General features: G+C 45.8%; 1 protein-coding gene across 1 annotated transcript in view; it reads right to left on the reverse strand.

Moving 5' to 3' along the window:
• LOC138514146 (guanylyl cyclase-activating protein 1-like) overlaps nt 1-15187 on the reverse strand; it is a 316773-nt gene that overhangs the window by 237484 nt on the left and 64102 nt on the right. Inside the window, exon 2 of the mRNA XM_069629447.1 lies at nt 14730-14879. Coding sequence (XP_069485548.1) covers nt 14730-14879 — 150 coding nt within the window. The remainder of the gene's footprint in view (nt 1-14729; nt 14880-15187) is intronic.

The raw sequence follows: 15187 nt of genomic DNA on the forward strand, positions 1-15187 counted from the left end.
GAGAAAGAAAAGAATACCTCTGAAAATTGGACTTTCTGGCAATGCCCATGATTTGTGGAGAGAAAGGAAGAGTGGAGTCGAAGATGATCCCAAGGTTGTTTGCCTCACAAGAGGGTGAGGGCAGAGGGCCCTGGGAGGCCGGCCAGAGTGAAAGGGGAAAAGCGAGAGCAGGGGTCCCAATGAGAAGGATCTCTGTCTTACTAGCATTAAGACAGAGATCATTAGAGGCGCACCATGTCTGAATAGCAGATAGATAATCAGGGATGAGCGAGGAGGAGGAAGAAGAAGCAGAGGGTAGCCTGAAAGAGAGCTGCGTATCATCTGCATAACACTGAAAGTTAGAGGAAAAGGTAGCGAACAGGAGGGCCAGCGGGGCCATATAGACATTGAAAAACCAGGAGAGTGTGGTGGTAGAAAGGAAGGACCCAAGTTGAACCTGGCAAGGTCGGTCAAAGAGGAAAGAGGACAGCCACGCCAGAGCCTGATTCAAGATGCCCAGGGTATCGTGGAGACGAGTGATCAGGATGTTGTGGGTCACCATGTCAAAAGCATATGAAATGTCAAGGAGAATGAGGACAGAGGGAACGTTAGAATCCAGGTTAGAGAGCAGATCTTCACAGGTGTTCAGGAGAGCTGTTTCCGTGCCTCTGGCTGCTCTGAAGGCAGACTGATGGTCAGGGAGACAACCAACAGTTTCAGTGTGGAGGTTTAGTTGGGAGATAGCCAACTTCTCCACAGGTTTGCCCAGGAAAGGAGTGATATAGATCCGTTGATAGTTTGCCGGAATGGAGGGATCGACAGAAGGCCTCTTTAGAAGGGGTGCACAAGGGAGTGCTTCAGAGGAGAAAGGAAAACTCCAGTGGCAAAAGAGTGGTTGCAGAGATCAGCCAAGGCTGGAGCTAGAGAAGCAATGTTGTCCTTAATGTTTCTGGAGGGGCATGGGATTACCTGTTTGGATGAGACTTTCAGAGACCGGACTTGTCTGGAAACCTCATCAGGTGTGAGAGGAGAGAGGGAGGAGAGAAGGAGAGGCCAAGGAAGACCAGGGAGAGGTAGAGGATGGGAAGGGTGAAGAGGCGATTGAGGACAGGATGTCCTGGGTTTTAGTGGTGAAATGAGAGGCCAGGTCCGAGCAGAGGGCCTGGGTAGGTGTAGAAGAGGAAGATACTGCAATAGGATTGCCCAGCTCCTTGCAGATTTTGACTAGTTCGGCCATGCTGTTAGAGGCTGCGGATATGCAGGCATGAATATAGACCCTCCTTTTCGAGATGATTAAGCCTATATTGCCTTTGGAGTAGGCGGCTGGCAGTTTGCCAGAGGGTGTAACTGAAGCTCCCATTTCCGTTCAGCTGTGTGGCCAGCTGTGTGGCCAGAGTCATACCAGGAGTAGCCCTTTTTGGCAGGTTTCAAGCAGATCCTCATGACAGGGGAAAGGATGTCCAGAGTGTTAGGGATAGAAAGGTGAAGGTTGGAAAGGGCTGTGTCAGGACGGGAGTCAGACGCAGGAGTAGGTGGTGGAGAGAAAGTGGAGGCAAAGGCGGTGCTGACACTCACTTCACATGTCGAAAGACCGTGAAGGAAGGTGGCAGTGCTGGGTGGGCCTTTGCCAAAGGGACATGGAGCTTCAAGTGAGAAGAAAGTAGTCAACCCAGGAGAGAGGAGTAGTGAGAGGATTAGAGAGGGTGATGTCAGAAGAAATGAGAGCATCCACAGTGTGCCCGGCAGAGTGAGTCGGACCAGAGGGTAGAATGGAGAGGGAGTCACAGAGGTTGCAGAAAAGCCATGAGGTGCATGGAGAGTCCCAGTGTATGTTCAGATCCCCAAGGAGGAGAAGCTGGGAGGTAGACTAAAGGAGAGAAGAAGTGAGGTCAGCCCATTCAGAAAGGAAGAGGGTGGCCTGGCCAGATGGCCTGTAGAAGGTGACCAAGGTCAGAAAGAAGCCAGGAGAAATAGAGAGCCTGCAGACCAGGCATTCAAAGGAGGAGTAGGTTTGAGTGGGGATGATGAAGGCAGGAATCCAATCGGGAAAGATCATGGCCACCCCGGCTCTGGGCCTGTTGGGCCAGGGCTCGGAGAGGATCTTGTAGCACTAAGAGAGGAGTGTGTCAAAACTTGTGACAGAGCTGACCTTGAACCGTGTCTCGGTAAGAGCAAGTACATCAAGATCCAGGAGTTCAAGGATATGGCAGATGTCAGAGGAGTGTTTGACAGCAGAGTGAGAGTGGAGAGTAGCGATGTTGAGCAGGTTGCCACTTTTGAAAGACTTCCGGAGAAAGGTACAGGGATGAGAGGTACCCAACAGAAGTGGCAGAGGAGCCACAGAGGTAAAGGGAGGAGTAGGCTCAGGAATTAACAAGGTCGTGGAAGGTGAAGGAGCCAGAGAGGTGGAGGCCACGGGCGGCAAGGGAGCCAGGAGAGAGGAAGCTGGCAAGGGAGCCAGAGAGGTGGAGGCCAAGGGTAGCAAGGGCGCCAGGAGAGAGGCAGATGGCAAGGGGGCTAAGGAGGTAGAAGGAAGAAGAGCCAGGGTGGTAGATGAAGGAGGTGGGGGAGCCAGAGAAGTGGTAGCAGGGATAGCAGAAGGAAGGAAGTTGATGAGGCGAGGGAGAGGAGTGTTTGACAGCAGAGCGAGAGTTGAGAGTAGCGATGTGGAGCAGGTTTGCAACTTTTGAAAGACTTCGGGGAAGGGCTACAGGGGAGAGAGGTAACCAATGAAAGTGGCACAGGAGCCAGAGAGGTAAAGGCAGGAGGAAGCGGAAGAGCCAAAGAGGTCGAGGATGGCGAGGGAGCCAGAGAGGTGCAAGCCGAGGGTGGCAAGAGCGCCAGGAGAGAGGAAGCTGGCAAGGGAGCCAGAGAGGTGGAGGCCGAGAGTGGCAAGGGAGCCAGGAGAGAGGTAGCTATCAAGGGAGCCAAGGAGGAAGAAGGCAGAGGAGCCAGAGTGGTAGACGAAGGAGGTGGGGGAGGAGCCAAAGAAGTGGTAGCAGGAAAAGCAGAAGGAAGGAAGTTGAGGAGGCGAGGGAGACGCCTATCAAATAGTAGGAGGTTGGGCTGAGGCCCCTGTACCAGGATTGTACCATTGAGATAGACCTTAATGATGACTCTGGAGGAATGGAAGGTGGCTAAAAGGGCCTCCCATTGTGTGCCGCCATTAATGGGTGAGGAGGAATAAGGAGAGAGAAAAGCGCCATACGAAGGGTCCATAGGTCGGGTGAGGGAACGACAAAGGATGTCGGTAAGAGTCTCTCTGGAGGAAGCACTGACTTAGGTGTCAGCGATGGGAAGGCCTGGGTTGGAAACCAGGGTGTCCTTCTTAATCTTCTTCCTACCAGTCTTAGTGAGAGGAGAAGGATATGAGATAAAAAAAACAGTTAGAGAAGATGGGGGGATAGAGAGAACCATAGTGGGTGTGATAGAGGGAGGATAGGGAGACGTGCGAAGGAGAAGCGAGAAGAAAACTGAGCAGGACAGTGCCACGCAGAGTGCACAGGAAGGGGGTGGAGACAATGTGAGAAAACAGGCTACAACAGAGCGCTGAGAACAGGCTAAAAACAACAGGCTACAACAGAGTGCAAAGAACAAAAACAGAACAGCAGCAGGCAGCGAGTACAACAGCGGGAGCCAGCTCAGAGCAACCTAGGGGGGAAAGGACCTGGAGGCAGAAGTAGTGATCACAGAAGAGGGGGACCTAGAAAAGAGGAGAAAGACCTAGTGGACAAAGCATATCATGAGAACACACTAGGTACACAGACCTAGAGGAGAGAAAAAGGGAGAGGGTGCAAAAAAACGGAGACAGTGACCAATACAATCACCTAGGGAAAGTATTAAATGCATGGGTGTCAAAGTGTTCGCCTAGAAAGAAAATGGGAGAAGTGCGAGAGAAATGCAAGAAAAACTGTACAGATATGCAGAAAAAACAGTACGGTAGAATCCCTGTACCACCTGATCATGAACTGTCCGGGAGTTGACAATATTAGATCCAATCTAATAAAGCCATTTTTTACTGGTAATCAAACCTTAATAGAGAATGACATCTGGCTTCAGTTAATGCAGGGCTCTAGGCTCATGTGCCTTGCTAGAATTTGTGTCAGGAATCTTTTGGAATATAGAAGCTAGAAAGGAACTTACAACTTGATAGATTGATTTTCTTAACTTATTATTTGACCTTCCTTGTGACTGTAGACATGTAACTATTTTCTGACCTTTATGTAACTAGTTTGGAATAACTGATGTGTTATCATTTCTGTTTCTTTCTTTGTTTTGTTTCTTTTTTTTCTTAAATGGCTTAACTGTGAGATTTGTAAAAGCTGAAAGGTTTCACTTGTAAACCGTATGCTAAAATAAAAATAAAAAACAGAGTACGGCTACCCGGGAGAGGGCAGCCTAATCCATGGGTGGAAAACAGTGCAGGGTAAGAAAAATCGCTTTGGAAAGGAAAGGTACTCGCAAGATAGGGCATTTTAGTAGGACACAGTAATGGCTGGGCCCTCCGCCTGCACCTTCTTACCTTGCGGTAGCTGCTGTTCAACGGCTGTGCTGCATGCTCACACTACCTGGTCCGACACCTTTGTCACCTTCGTCGGCAAACACATGCGTCGCTCAACACCGCGGCCTTGTCCTGCAAGGGCTTTGCCACAGAGGGTTCGGTCCTCGGTTCTTAAAGGCTTGGAAGTGTGGACATAGCGATGGGTGCTACGTATCAACAGGCAGCGTTTCCTGCACACCTGCATCGCTCAACACCGTGGCCTTGTCCTGCGAGGGATTTGCTGCAGAGGGTTCAATCCTCGGTTCTTAAAGGCCCAGAAGCGTGGACATAATGATAAATGCTATGTATCGACAAGCAGTGTCTCCTGCTCAACACCGCAGGGTTATCCTGCGAGGGCTATGCCGCAGAGGGTCCGATCCTCGGTTCTTAAAGGCACGGAAGCGTGTACATAGCGATGGGTGCTGCATATCGACGGGCAGCATCTCCTGTGCACCTGTGTTGCTCCGTACTGTGGCCTTGTCCTGCGAGGGCTTTGTTGCAGAGGGTCCATACCTCATTTCTTAAAGGCTTGGAGGTGTAGATGTAGCAATGCATGCTATGTATCGACAGGCAGCATCTGCTGCACACCTGCATCGCTCAACACTGCGGCCTTGTCCTGCGAGAGCTTTGCCATAGAGGGTCCGATCCTCGGTTCTTAAAAGGCTTGGAAGCGTGGACGTAGTGATGCATGCTACATATCGATGGGCAGCGTCTGCTGCGCACCTGCATTGCTTAAAACTGCAAACTTGTCCTGCGAGGGCTTTGCCGCAAAGGGTCCAATCCTCGGTTCTTAAAGGCTTAGAAGCATGTACGTAGTGATGTGTGCTACGTATCAACGAGCAGTGTCTCCTGCACACCTGCATTGCTCAATACCACGGCCTTGTCCTGTGAGGGCTTTGCTGCAGAGGGTCCGATCCTCAGTTCTTAAAGGCTGGGAAGTGTGGACATAGCGATACGTGCTACGCATCGACGGGCAGCATCTCCTGCGCACCTGTGTCGCTCAACACAGCAGTCGTGTCCTGCGAGGGCTTTGCAGCAGAGGATCCAATCCTTGGTTGTCAAAGGCTCAGAAGCGTGGACGTAGTGATGCATGCTATGTATCGACGGGCAGCGTCGCTTGCATATCTGCGTCGCTCCGCACTCCGGCCTTGTCCTGCGAGGACAGTGCCGCAGAGGGTCCGATCCTCGGTTCTTAAAGTTTCCTGTAATAAAAATATATCTGAACTCAATAACAACTATTTCCCCACTGAATTCAATAGAAATAAATTAAAACCTCTGGTGTTCCATGTGATAATGGCTAATTGCTCACAACTTTCAATCGAAGGTCCAGCCACATCCTCAAACTCATGTCTTTCCTATTGTTGTATTGTATCACTCACAAAAGGTCATTGATTCATATTTATTGAAATCACAATCTTTTAAGCCAGCTCATTAATTTCTGCAGAAGAAATTGCTTTTATTTTTTCATTAGATTTAACTTTCTTCAATATACTTTTAGTAGGTGGTAACAAAATGCTTCTCATTAGCTCATAACCCATTTCTAGAAAACTCTTATAATACATAATCAATTCCACGAGGATTGGGGATACAAAATGGACCATAGCCCTGTTTACTTCAGTTGCCATATTTGGAATTTCGACTAGGAGAATGTCACTAGTGAGAATAGCCACCAACTGTGGAATATGATGGAAGAGCTCAACTGTATTATTGCGTTTCAAGCAAGGACTACAAGAAGTAGCGTATAAATCTAGAATCTTAATTTTCTTAGGAGGTACCTATATTTCCCATTTGTTCCAAAAAATGGCAATTTAGAATTTGAGCTACAGTTGGAGACGCAGCAACCACAGGATTATTAGGAAACTGTGTGATTGCCACAGATTTCTCAAGTCCATCTTCTCGATGTGTAACTTGATTCGTCGGTTGGGCCACAGGTTGAGTATTCACAGTATCAAAATGCAGAGACAGCAACAAGTTCTTCTTCTTGTGTAACCATGCCTCCAATGAATTAGATGAGGGTTTGATTGTTTCAGTCTGTCGATTTATTTCTTGGTGATTAATCAAGGCTAGGTCAAAATGATTCTCCATTTCTTACATTCAAGGTCTCGAGGAAACATTTCAGCCACTAATTGATTAATGGCTGATGGCATCTTCCTACTTTTTGGCACAAGATTTTTCTTTTAGGTCACCTGCTTTCTCTTACAAGCTCTGTTTCTTTTCTGTTGTGATTGTGTAAATCTGGTATTCTGCTTCGAAGCTGTCTCATTATTCCCTATAGGGAGGGAACACACTCTGCCAACCATGCCAATTTTCAAAGCAATAGGCTTGGGCAAATAAGAAATACCAGTATCAGTGACCACGATAATGGATGATTGCGTCGTCGCCCCTGCCGAATTAGACTCGTGTTGATCCGGTTCTCCATTATAATCTTCAGAAGCCAGACTATTCGAAAGAACCAGGTGTACCAAATTTAAAAGGCCATTCTTTATCATTTGCTATTCCTTACATAAGGAAAAGAGGGCCTTCAATATTATGAGAGATTCCAGACCAGATTGAACTTCTTCATCTGAAGTGAATGAGCCATTACTAGCAGGTGACGATGCATAAACGCTTTCTGCAATACGAGCCAAATCAGGTGATTTAGTAGAAAGATTAGGGAAATTAACCGGAACCAAGTCAAGATCATTGATTTCCAAAATAGATGCAGTCGGATATGGCAACATTTGAGTCTCCTTCTTAATTTTGAGACTAGCAACCAGTGCACAGTTACATGCAGCATGACTGTGCAGTTGATATTTCCTATACACTGCAGGCATTGTCCATGCATGGTAAAAAACTATTGGACAATAGCCAATTCATACACATGTGTATGATTTTCTCACATGCACCTAGGAAATAATAGCTTGTTTACTCAAATCTAAGCGCACCTTATTATGTCTTTCACAAAATGTTCCAGATGAGAAAATACCTCTCAACCGTCCTCAGCCCACCACGGACCACTGCAGACCACTTCGAAACACCACTTCTCTGCGTCGTGCTCCGTGCTGAATCTGGTGAATCTGGTGTTTTATGTTGTCAGCAGTATCCACGGGTCATTGGCTCTGCCTCTCTTTGGAAGAAACCAAAGGCAGACTCCAAAGCACACAAAACTAGTCTCCACTGCAGAGCACTTTGAAATGCCACTTCTATGCACCGCACTTCGCACTGAATATGGCGTTTTATGTTGTCAGCAGTATCCATTTATTTATTTTATTTATTGTTCATTTGTTAAGAGGGAGAAAGCTCAAGAAAGTGATCGGCTTCCGGCCCTCTGTTTAATGGCATGCTTTACACAAAGTTGGTGCCATAGGACTGCAGACATCTAGAGGGGGAGTATTTAGTAAGAGAAAGTTGCAGATAGCGTGGTCCCTGGCCTATGGGTTATTAGCTCTACCTCCCATTGGAGGAAACCAAAGGCAGAATCCAAATCGCACAAAAGTACCACTTTGAAAAGCCACTTCTCTGCACCGCGGTCCGCGCTGAATCTGGTGTTTTATGTTGTCAGCAATCAGCAGTATCCATGGATTATGAGCTGCGCATCCCATTGGAGGAAACAAAAAGTAGACTCCGAAGCACACAAAAGTAGCTGCCACTGCAGACCACTTCGATATGCCAAACTTTCATCAGAACACATGAATGGCCAGTAGCACAAGACGACATTCATTCAATTACTACATCTCCCCTCCTTACAGACAATAACAAAGCCATACATTGCACTTTGTGGTGCCACCATTACTGTTGCAACTGATTTCAATACAGTGGATGGGTGCTTTAAACCCCTGAACCGCTACAGACCCCAGGCAAATCAAACTTAATTACCATGAAGAGGATATGAATCAGGAACATCTGAGCAATGTTAGGAAATGGCAAAGAACACCCGGGAAGAAACAATGAATCTGGAAAACCACCGATCATGATGCACCAAGATTCGGAATAACCAATTGTGACTATTAGTAAATTAACAGGGCAAGGGGCACTAAAGAAACACTTGGGGCAATGCAGGGAGCATCAATGATTGGGCTACAGGCCGGGGAATCAAGAGAGGAGAATTGGAGACACAGAAGACCATCTTGCAGAGATCTGCATGTCAGACACTGGGGAAGATCAGACAAGAAGGAAAGTCTAAAGGTTTGCTTGGAACCACATACCAGACCATGAGAAGAATAAAGGCCAGAGTGAGACTGGATGAGCATGCGAGAACCATAGCCTGACCTTTAAGACCTTTGAGTTAGGCCCAGACGGGGGACTCCTGGCTGGTGAGTACCAATAACATAGCCTGACAAAAACCCTAAGCTAGGAGGAAGAGATACTTGCTGGCAGAAGTGTTTTAAAATGCATTTGCTACTGGACCCGCGGCTAGAGGATGAACACATTTATGCCAGGAGATATTTGCTGGTAGGAGATTTCCAAGAAGCGTGCTGGGGGCAATAGTCCAAGGACTTTGTATTAGTTAGGGAATCCGTGGCAAGTTGAGAATGTTCATATGTAGACCCATGAAACCCATTGAGGGAACCCATCCTCACACCCTAAATATAGCATTCTATATTGTTTCTGGTGTGATCTCCCTCAATCCTACAGGCTATTCCCGACAACTGCTTCCTGTGCTGTCAAGAGCCAAGAAAATAGCTGGATGCACTGACCCAAAGACTATCCCAAAGACTAGTGAACAAGAAAAAGTAATAAGTATCCTCTGTCAGAGTATAGACCATGGCATATTATAGTTTATATTATATTTCACCACATCCTGACAAAGTCAATAATGGTTTTATCGAATCATACATTTTTGACTCGGGTAGTCGGTTGGTCCTTCTTTGCAAAAACCTTTTTTTCTTTTTCAAAAATATATTTTTGAAAAATAAAACAGTTGTAAATTTTGAGTACTGATTTAGATACAGTTCTTGGTATACAACATCATAACGAGAAATACTAAATACCATCTCCTCTCTTAGTACTCACCAAATTGTAGTAATCAGTTGATTTGATCAAAACAACAGCATATGTAACTATATTCAAATTCTCATATAGCAGCATTTCTTTATCAATTCACACCACCAATAAATATATGTCAAAAAGGTTTTTGGGGCGAAAAAACAGTTTTTGTTATATGTCCCCATGTCCTGTCACATTTCAGTCCATAATAAAAAAAAAGTTTTTTGTATGGACTATTCAAAATAATTAAGAGGTGTTTTTAATATATTACATATTTCGGTGTCTTCCAAGGCAGGGTGCATTAGTAAATGACCAGACTTGCTCCTTCTTTTAGGACCCATTCGGTCTTCTTTGGCACACTAATGAGAACTGAATGTTTGAGCCTTTGTACGACTAGGATTTATCAAGAGCAGAGCTGGGGTTATTTTGTGTATTGACCGGAGCAGAGCTCGAAGTGAGCTTGTGTATATCATGAGCGGACCTCAGAGATGACTGCTATTGTACAGGTCAGAGTTGGGACTGAGTGAGTATATTGGCAGGATCATGTCACCAGGTACGTCTCAGTAATATTGGGAAGAGGGCTTGCTTCAGCCTGTGTATTATTGCGAGCAGTGTTGCACGAGTTGTATATTATCTGGATCAGAGCACCGGGTAGGTTTGCATAAGACCGGACGCAAATCTCTAAGTGAAACTTCTGTTAATAATATCCAGACTGCAGAGCTCTGCAGATATCAGCAGCAGAACTCTGCAGTCTGGATATGATCAGAATGAGTCCTGGGGATGAGTTTGGTATTAAAGCACGGAGAGTGTATGGTGCGCCTTTGTGTTATCAAAAGAAGAAGCCTGGGCGAATCTGGGTTGTAAAAAGGACAGATCTCTAAGTGAGATGTATAAGAGAACAGTTCTGAGTAGTTCTGAGTATTTGAAGGGGAGGAACCTTTACCAACCCAATGTCCTGTTCTGATCTCTCTTATTACCCCCCCCCCCCCCAGTTGACAACTGTGTACTTTCTCAGAGCAATACAAGTTTCTTATAGAAATAATAGGGTATCGCTGAAAGTCATCCCCAGCTCTTCCTTTCCTCCCAGCACTGTCAATTTCAGGTTTAATCAGAAGATGTTTCAGGAAGAGCCAGGATTCTCTGACTACGTTGAATTGTGTAGAAATAACAATTACCTTGTTTCCATTGATCGTGAGTGCAATCCAGCACCAAGGTGGTATTATGGGGAACATTCGATTTTTCTTTTGTAAACTTAAAGGAATCTTAAACTGTCTGGTGTGATTGAATTCACCCAAAAAGAACATATTGCTAACGACTGAAGACACGTATTGACAACTTCTGTGCCGCTATTTCCCCTCAACCACCTTATGTGTTGGATTAAAGTTCAGATAAAAACAGATCGGTGCATTACTTAATTGTGTTGCATGAGGCTGTTGAGTTGTAGTTGTGTTGTTTCATTAGGAGTTGGTTGAGTCAGTAGTTCAATCACAGCCACAGTGTGTTGTTAGCAAGGTCCTGTAGATCAGTGTTGCTTGTTAGGCTGTCTGTATAAGCTGATCTGACAGTTTAATGGCTGAGAACAGTCATAAGCAGTTTTGGATGGGGTGCTGTGGATCTGAATGTCACTCGACATCATTGAGTTACATCGCTGAATGCATAGGTTAAAAAGGGATCCCCACATTAGTGACATTTCAGCTTCACTCTCTTTTTCTGCAGGTCATGAGTGGTTGGTTGGACAAAACCTGTTAATTGGTTGTACTATGTAAATCATGTAGACAGCTCTCAGATTTGTGTACACAGGCTCATGTTTGGCGTGTGTGTGTGTGACATAGTAAAATGTTGGAGGCTGGATGATGCGACCATGGTGTCCTTGTCGTCCCGAACCAATACCCAAATTATGATGTATGCACTATATGTGGCACATGGAGGAACTCCCAATTCCCTCACTCATCCACCAGCCTTATGTCCAAAGACTTCCCCAAGAAGCTGATTGGCACTGACTGGCCAAGATAAGATCAGTAAGGTGATGAATCCAGGGATTACTACACATTGCCACAAGGTCTTGGAACAGTGATCTGGAAGCCCCTGTTTAAATGGATAGATGAAGGGGAACATCTAAACTTACAGGTAGCTTCTGGAACACATTCTAACTACCACCAACATCTCAGGAAGGGAAAGTGTCTGCTGTAGGCCCCACACCAGCAGCATCACACATGCCCTGAGTGAGCCACTGTATAGAAGCATGTCAAGAAGAAGTTTTGATTGAAAGGAAAATATTGCAAAGTGCCCCTGAAGAATAGGCTAGTATCTACACGAGGAGTGACCGGTGACCCTATTACTGTTCAAAGAGAACTTGCTTGAGCTTCTAAAGGAATTGCCACTGTCAGTAGTCAGGATGAGCTTACTAATACCCCTAAGGGAAATACCAAGGTTGCTATTCCGAGATGTCCTGGTAATCCTCTTGGAGGATTAGCCACGTGTCCCTTTCAAAAGAAAAAGAATACGCGAAACAAACAACAATATTTCAAGTTTTGAACTCAGCACACTAGGTTCCTACAGAACTCCTAACAAAGAACTGTAATGGTTTCATCAGAGACATTGTACAATAGCGCATGGCCTGTACTGATTCACCCTACAGTTGGTTACACCTGGCAACTTTGTAGTTCTGTGGTGAGAGCACCACTCACAGCGCTTTCTTATTTGCCACAGCAGTTTCATGTGAGATCACTCCCTTTACTGAAAGAGCCGCGGGGGAGCCCACCAGACTATACCGATAGATTGGAGGAGAGAAAGATGTGAGAGTCAGGAGTTGGAGACAAGAAGAGAGTGACAGTGTGTGGTGGAGGATCGAGGAGGAGTAGAAGAAAAGAGAGATGGAGGAAGAGGAGCAAAAAGGAAGATGAGGGTAGAACACCAGTGATAGAAAGAAGAATGAATAGGAAGTTGTAATGGAAGAAACAGAAAGGAGAAACACATGAGAGTATATTGGTGCCTCTTTCTCTGACCCCATAGCTATCAGCCTCTGTCCTGTTCAGGTCTCTTTTTCTGATCTTTCGGGTCTTTCCCGGGAGGCAGCACCATGCAGAGACAAAGGACAACAGGTAGCACAATACACTTCAGCCCAATAGAAAAGACCCAGATCAGGATGAAAGAACTAGTTGCCCTAACTGAAACGGACTATCTTCTCCCACCTACCCCACACACCCAAGCTAGCTACAGGGGAGCAGAGGAACAGTGGTAAAACTAAAACAATAGGGGAGGCACAGGAACACTCCCCAAATCTTGTTTGAACAGTGACTTGACGAGTATAGGGGAGACCTAGAGGACAAATTATGCAGGACACTGCATGGCAGGACGAACAAAAATGGAGATTGCAAAGGTGGTGGGCATGTTTATAGACATCAAGGGGACGTTCGACCCACAAGAGAAGGAGATCGGAGGAGTTGGGAGTATATTAAAAGAGATTGGCTGAGGGTAAAAGCTCACTTGAGTAGCCAATGGGAGCTGTGAAAACTTTCTAGGCAGGAAGTGGAGGCCTATAAACATCCAGCAGAGTCCGTTTGTAGTGAAAAGGGTTAGATGAGATTGGATGAGGTGAAGGGGGTAGGGGGGGGGGCAGAGAGGTGCATGAAGCAGGTGGAGGAGGACCTGGAGAAGATTATTGACATATTTGGAGAGAGTGATGGTAATGTGTTGGGATTGAGAGAGTGGTAGCAATTTTGATGTATGTGAGAGAGAGAGAAAGAGAGAGAGAGAGAGAGAGAGAGAGAGAGAGAGAGAGAGAGAGAAAGAGAGAAAGGGGGGGATATGGCAGAGGAAAGTAGAGGCAGGATTAGAAAGGCTAGGAGGAAGATCTACAGAAAAACACATAAGATCAGGAGGGAGGTGGAGAGTAGATGCAGGAGAACTGAGAGAACCAATAAGAACAGGAAACAAAGAGTAGAGAGACAGAAATCGAGAGAGAGGAAGACACACAAAGAGAATGACAGCCCGAGAGAGGGGGGTAGCATTAGGAGAGTGGAGACAGATGTATCAAGAGGAGAGCAAGGTTAAAGGTTGAAAGACTGTCATCCAGAGGAAAGGCACACCAGGGGGACTACCCCACTTATGTCACCTAGGAAGTCTCTAAGAGAGACAAAGATAATGCAATGGCCTTTATCCCTTCTGCCCAGGCTAGACTGTAGGGATACCCCGGTTATGGTTTACCTGTATTGTGTCAAGACCTTTGGGAATAGGGAGGTGGGAGCCCCTTTTAAGATTGAGGGAAAGGCGCACAGAGACATCCCTAGACGTGAAGCCCCTATTGCTTGTTCTTTATGATATTTTTGTAATCAAATCTTTAAATGTATTTACTTTGTCAAGTGCATTTGGGAACCTTGTCACACTAACGCCAAACCCACATCTGGAAGATCCATGGCACTTGGTGTAATAACTAACATGTGTTTCTATGCAGAGGAAGGACGACATACTGACAAATCAATTATAGCCAAGCAATCAAGTTCAACAGCTAAGAAAGAAGTGTGGGGACCCCCAAAACAGGGAGTGACTTTTTATGTTTCCTGCCCGGGGGAATATGCCTTAGGGAGAGCGGGCGGACTGAGTCGATGGTGTTGAAGCGAAACATGATTTGTTTATACCTTGTAGATTTTCCTCTAAGTGACATTGGACAAACATAATTCCTTAGTGCTCTGTTGGACGATAACATCTCAGCTTTGCATTGCCTGTTGATCCTCAACCTATAGCATGTGACAACAGGTCATTTTGGTGTGTGCCATAAAGCCTTAGTCTAGATAAAGTGGGATGGCAATGATTCCTGCATTGATGTTGTTATATCACGATGGTGTAGGCTGCAATTACACCATGGTTACTATTGACTCAACGTGGTAGTGACCATGATTGGTGGTATGGGATTACTGTGTTACTGGGCTGTTCACATATCTAACACGTGTGATCGCTCCAGTTTGTGGTGTTGGGTTTCTGTAATTGAATGTACAATGTACCTGACTTTCTTAGAGTTAGGTTACAGTTTGTTAGGATTGTGTACTGGATTGCTAGTAGATGATTTCTCGAATAGACAATTAGCTCTAGCTTTTGTTGTTGAGTAGATATTTTTGGACTTGAAAGTTTTGATAGCTTGGTTTTGGTGAATGTGCAGAAACATTCCATTTTTGGGTTGTCTGGGTTGCAGTGCTGAAGGGTAGAGTAGTGCCCAGTATTTGTGGTGGTGGGGCAGATTGTACTTTACCTTAATGATATTCAGCAACTCATGTCGGTCAATACATCCATTTCCGTCCACGTCATAAAGTTTGAAATACCATCGCAGCTTCTGCTCGATCTTCCCCCGGAGAACCAAGCTGAGGGCTGCTACATACTCCATGAAATCGATATATCCATCCTACAATACAAGGGCAGAACAGAGGGTCAGCGTAAAGTGAAAACAAGACACAGGTGAATTATTCTTCACTAGGTGGGGGTGGCTACCAGTACACGATTTGTCTTTTGCAGGACTATTTCAGACATAGTTGCCTATGTGTGAATGAGTTGATTTTGGGAAGTGGGCACAATCATTCCCTGATTGAAAGTAAGGCAGATGTATCACGTGATGCATTGAGTGGAACTAGGGCAGTTAACACATGAATTATGCTGAGTAGACCAAGGAAAATCATCAAACGACGTTTCCTGAGTGATTCTCTGGTCGTTGGC

The sequence above is a fragment of the Ambystoma mexicanum genome, chromosome 12 (genome assembly GCF_040938575.1).
Source record: "Ambystoma mexicanum isolate Mex_15411 chromosome 12, UKY_AmexF1_1, whole genome shotgun sequence".
Classification (NCBI taxonomy): Eukaryota; Metazoa; Chordata; class Amphibia; order Caudata; family Ambystomatidae; genus Ambystoma; species Ambystoma mexicanum.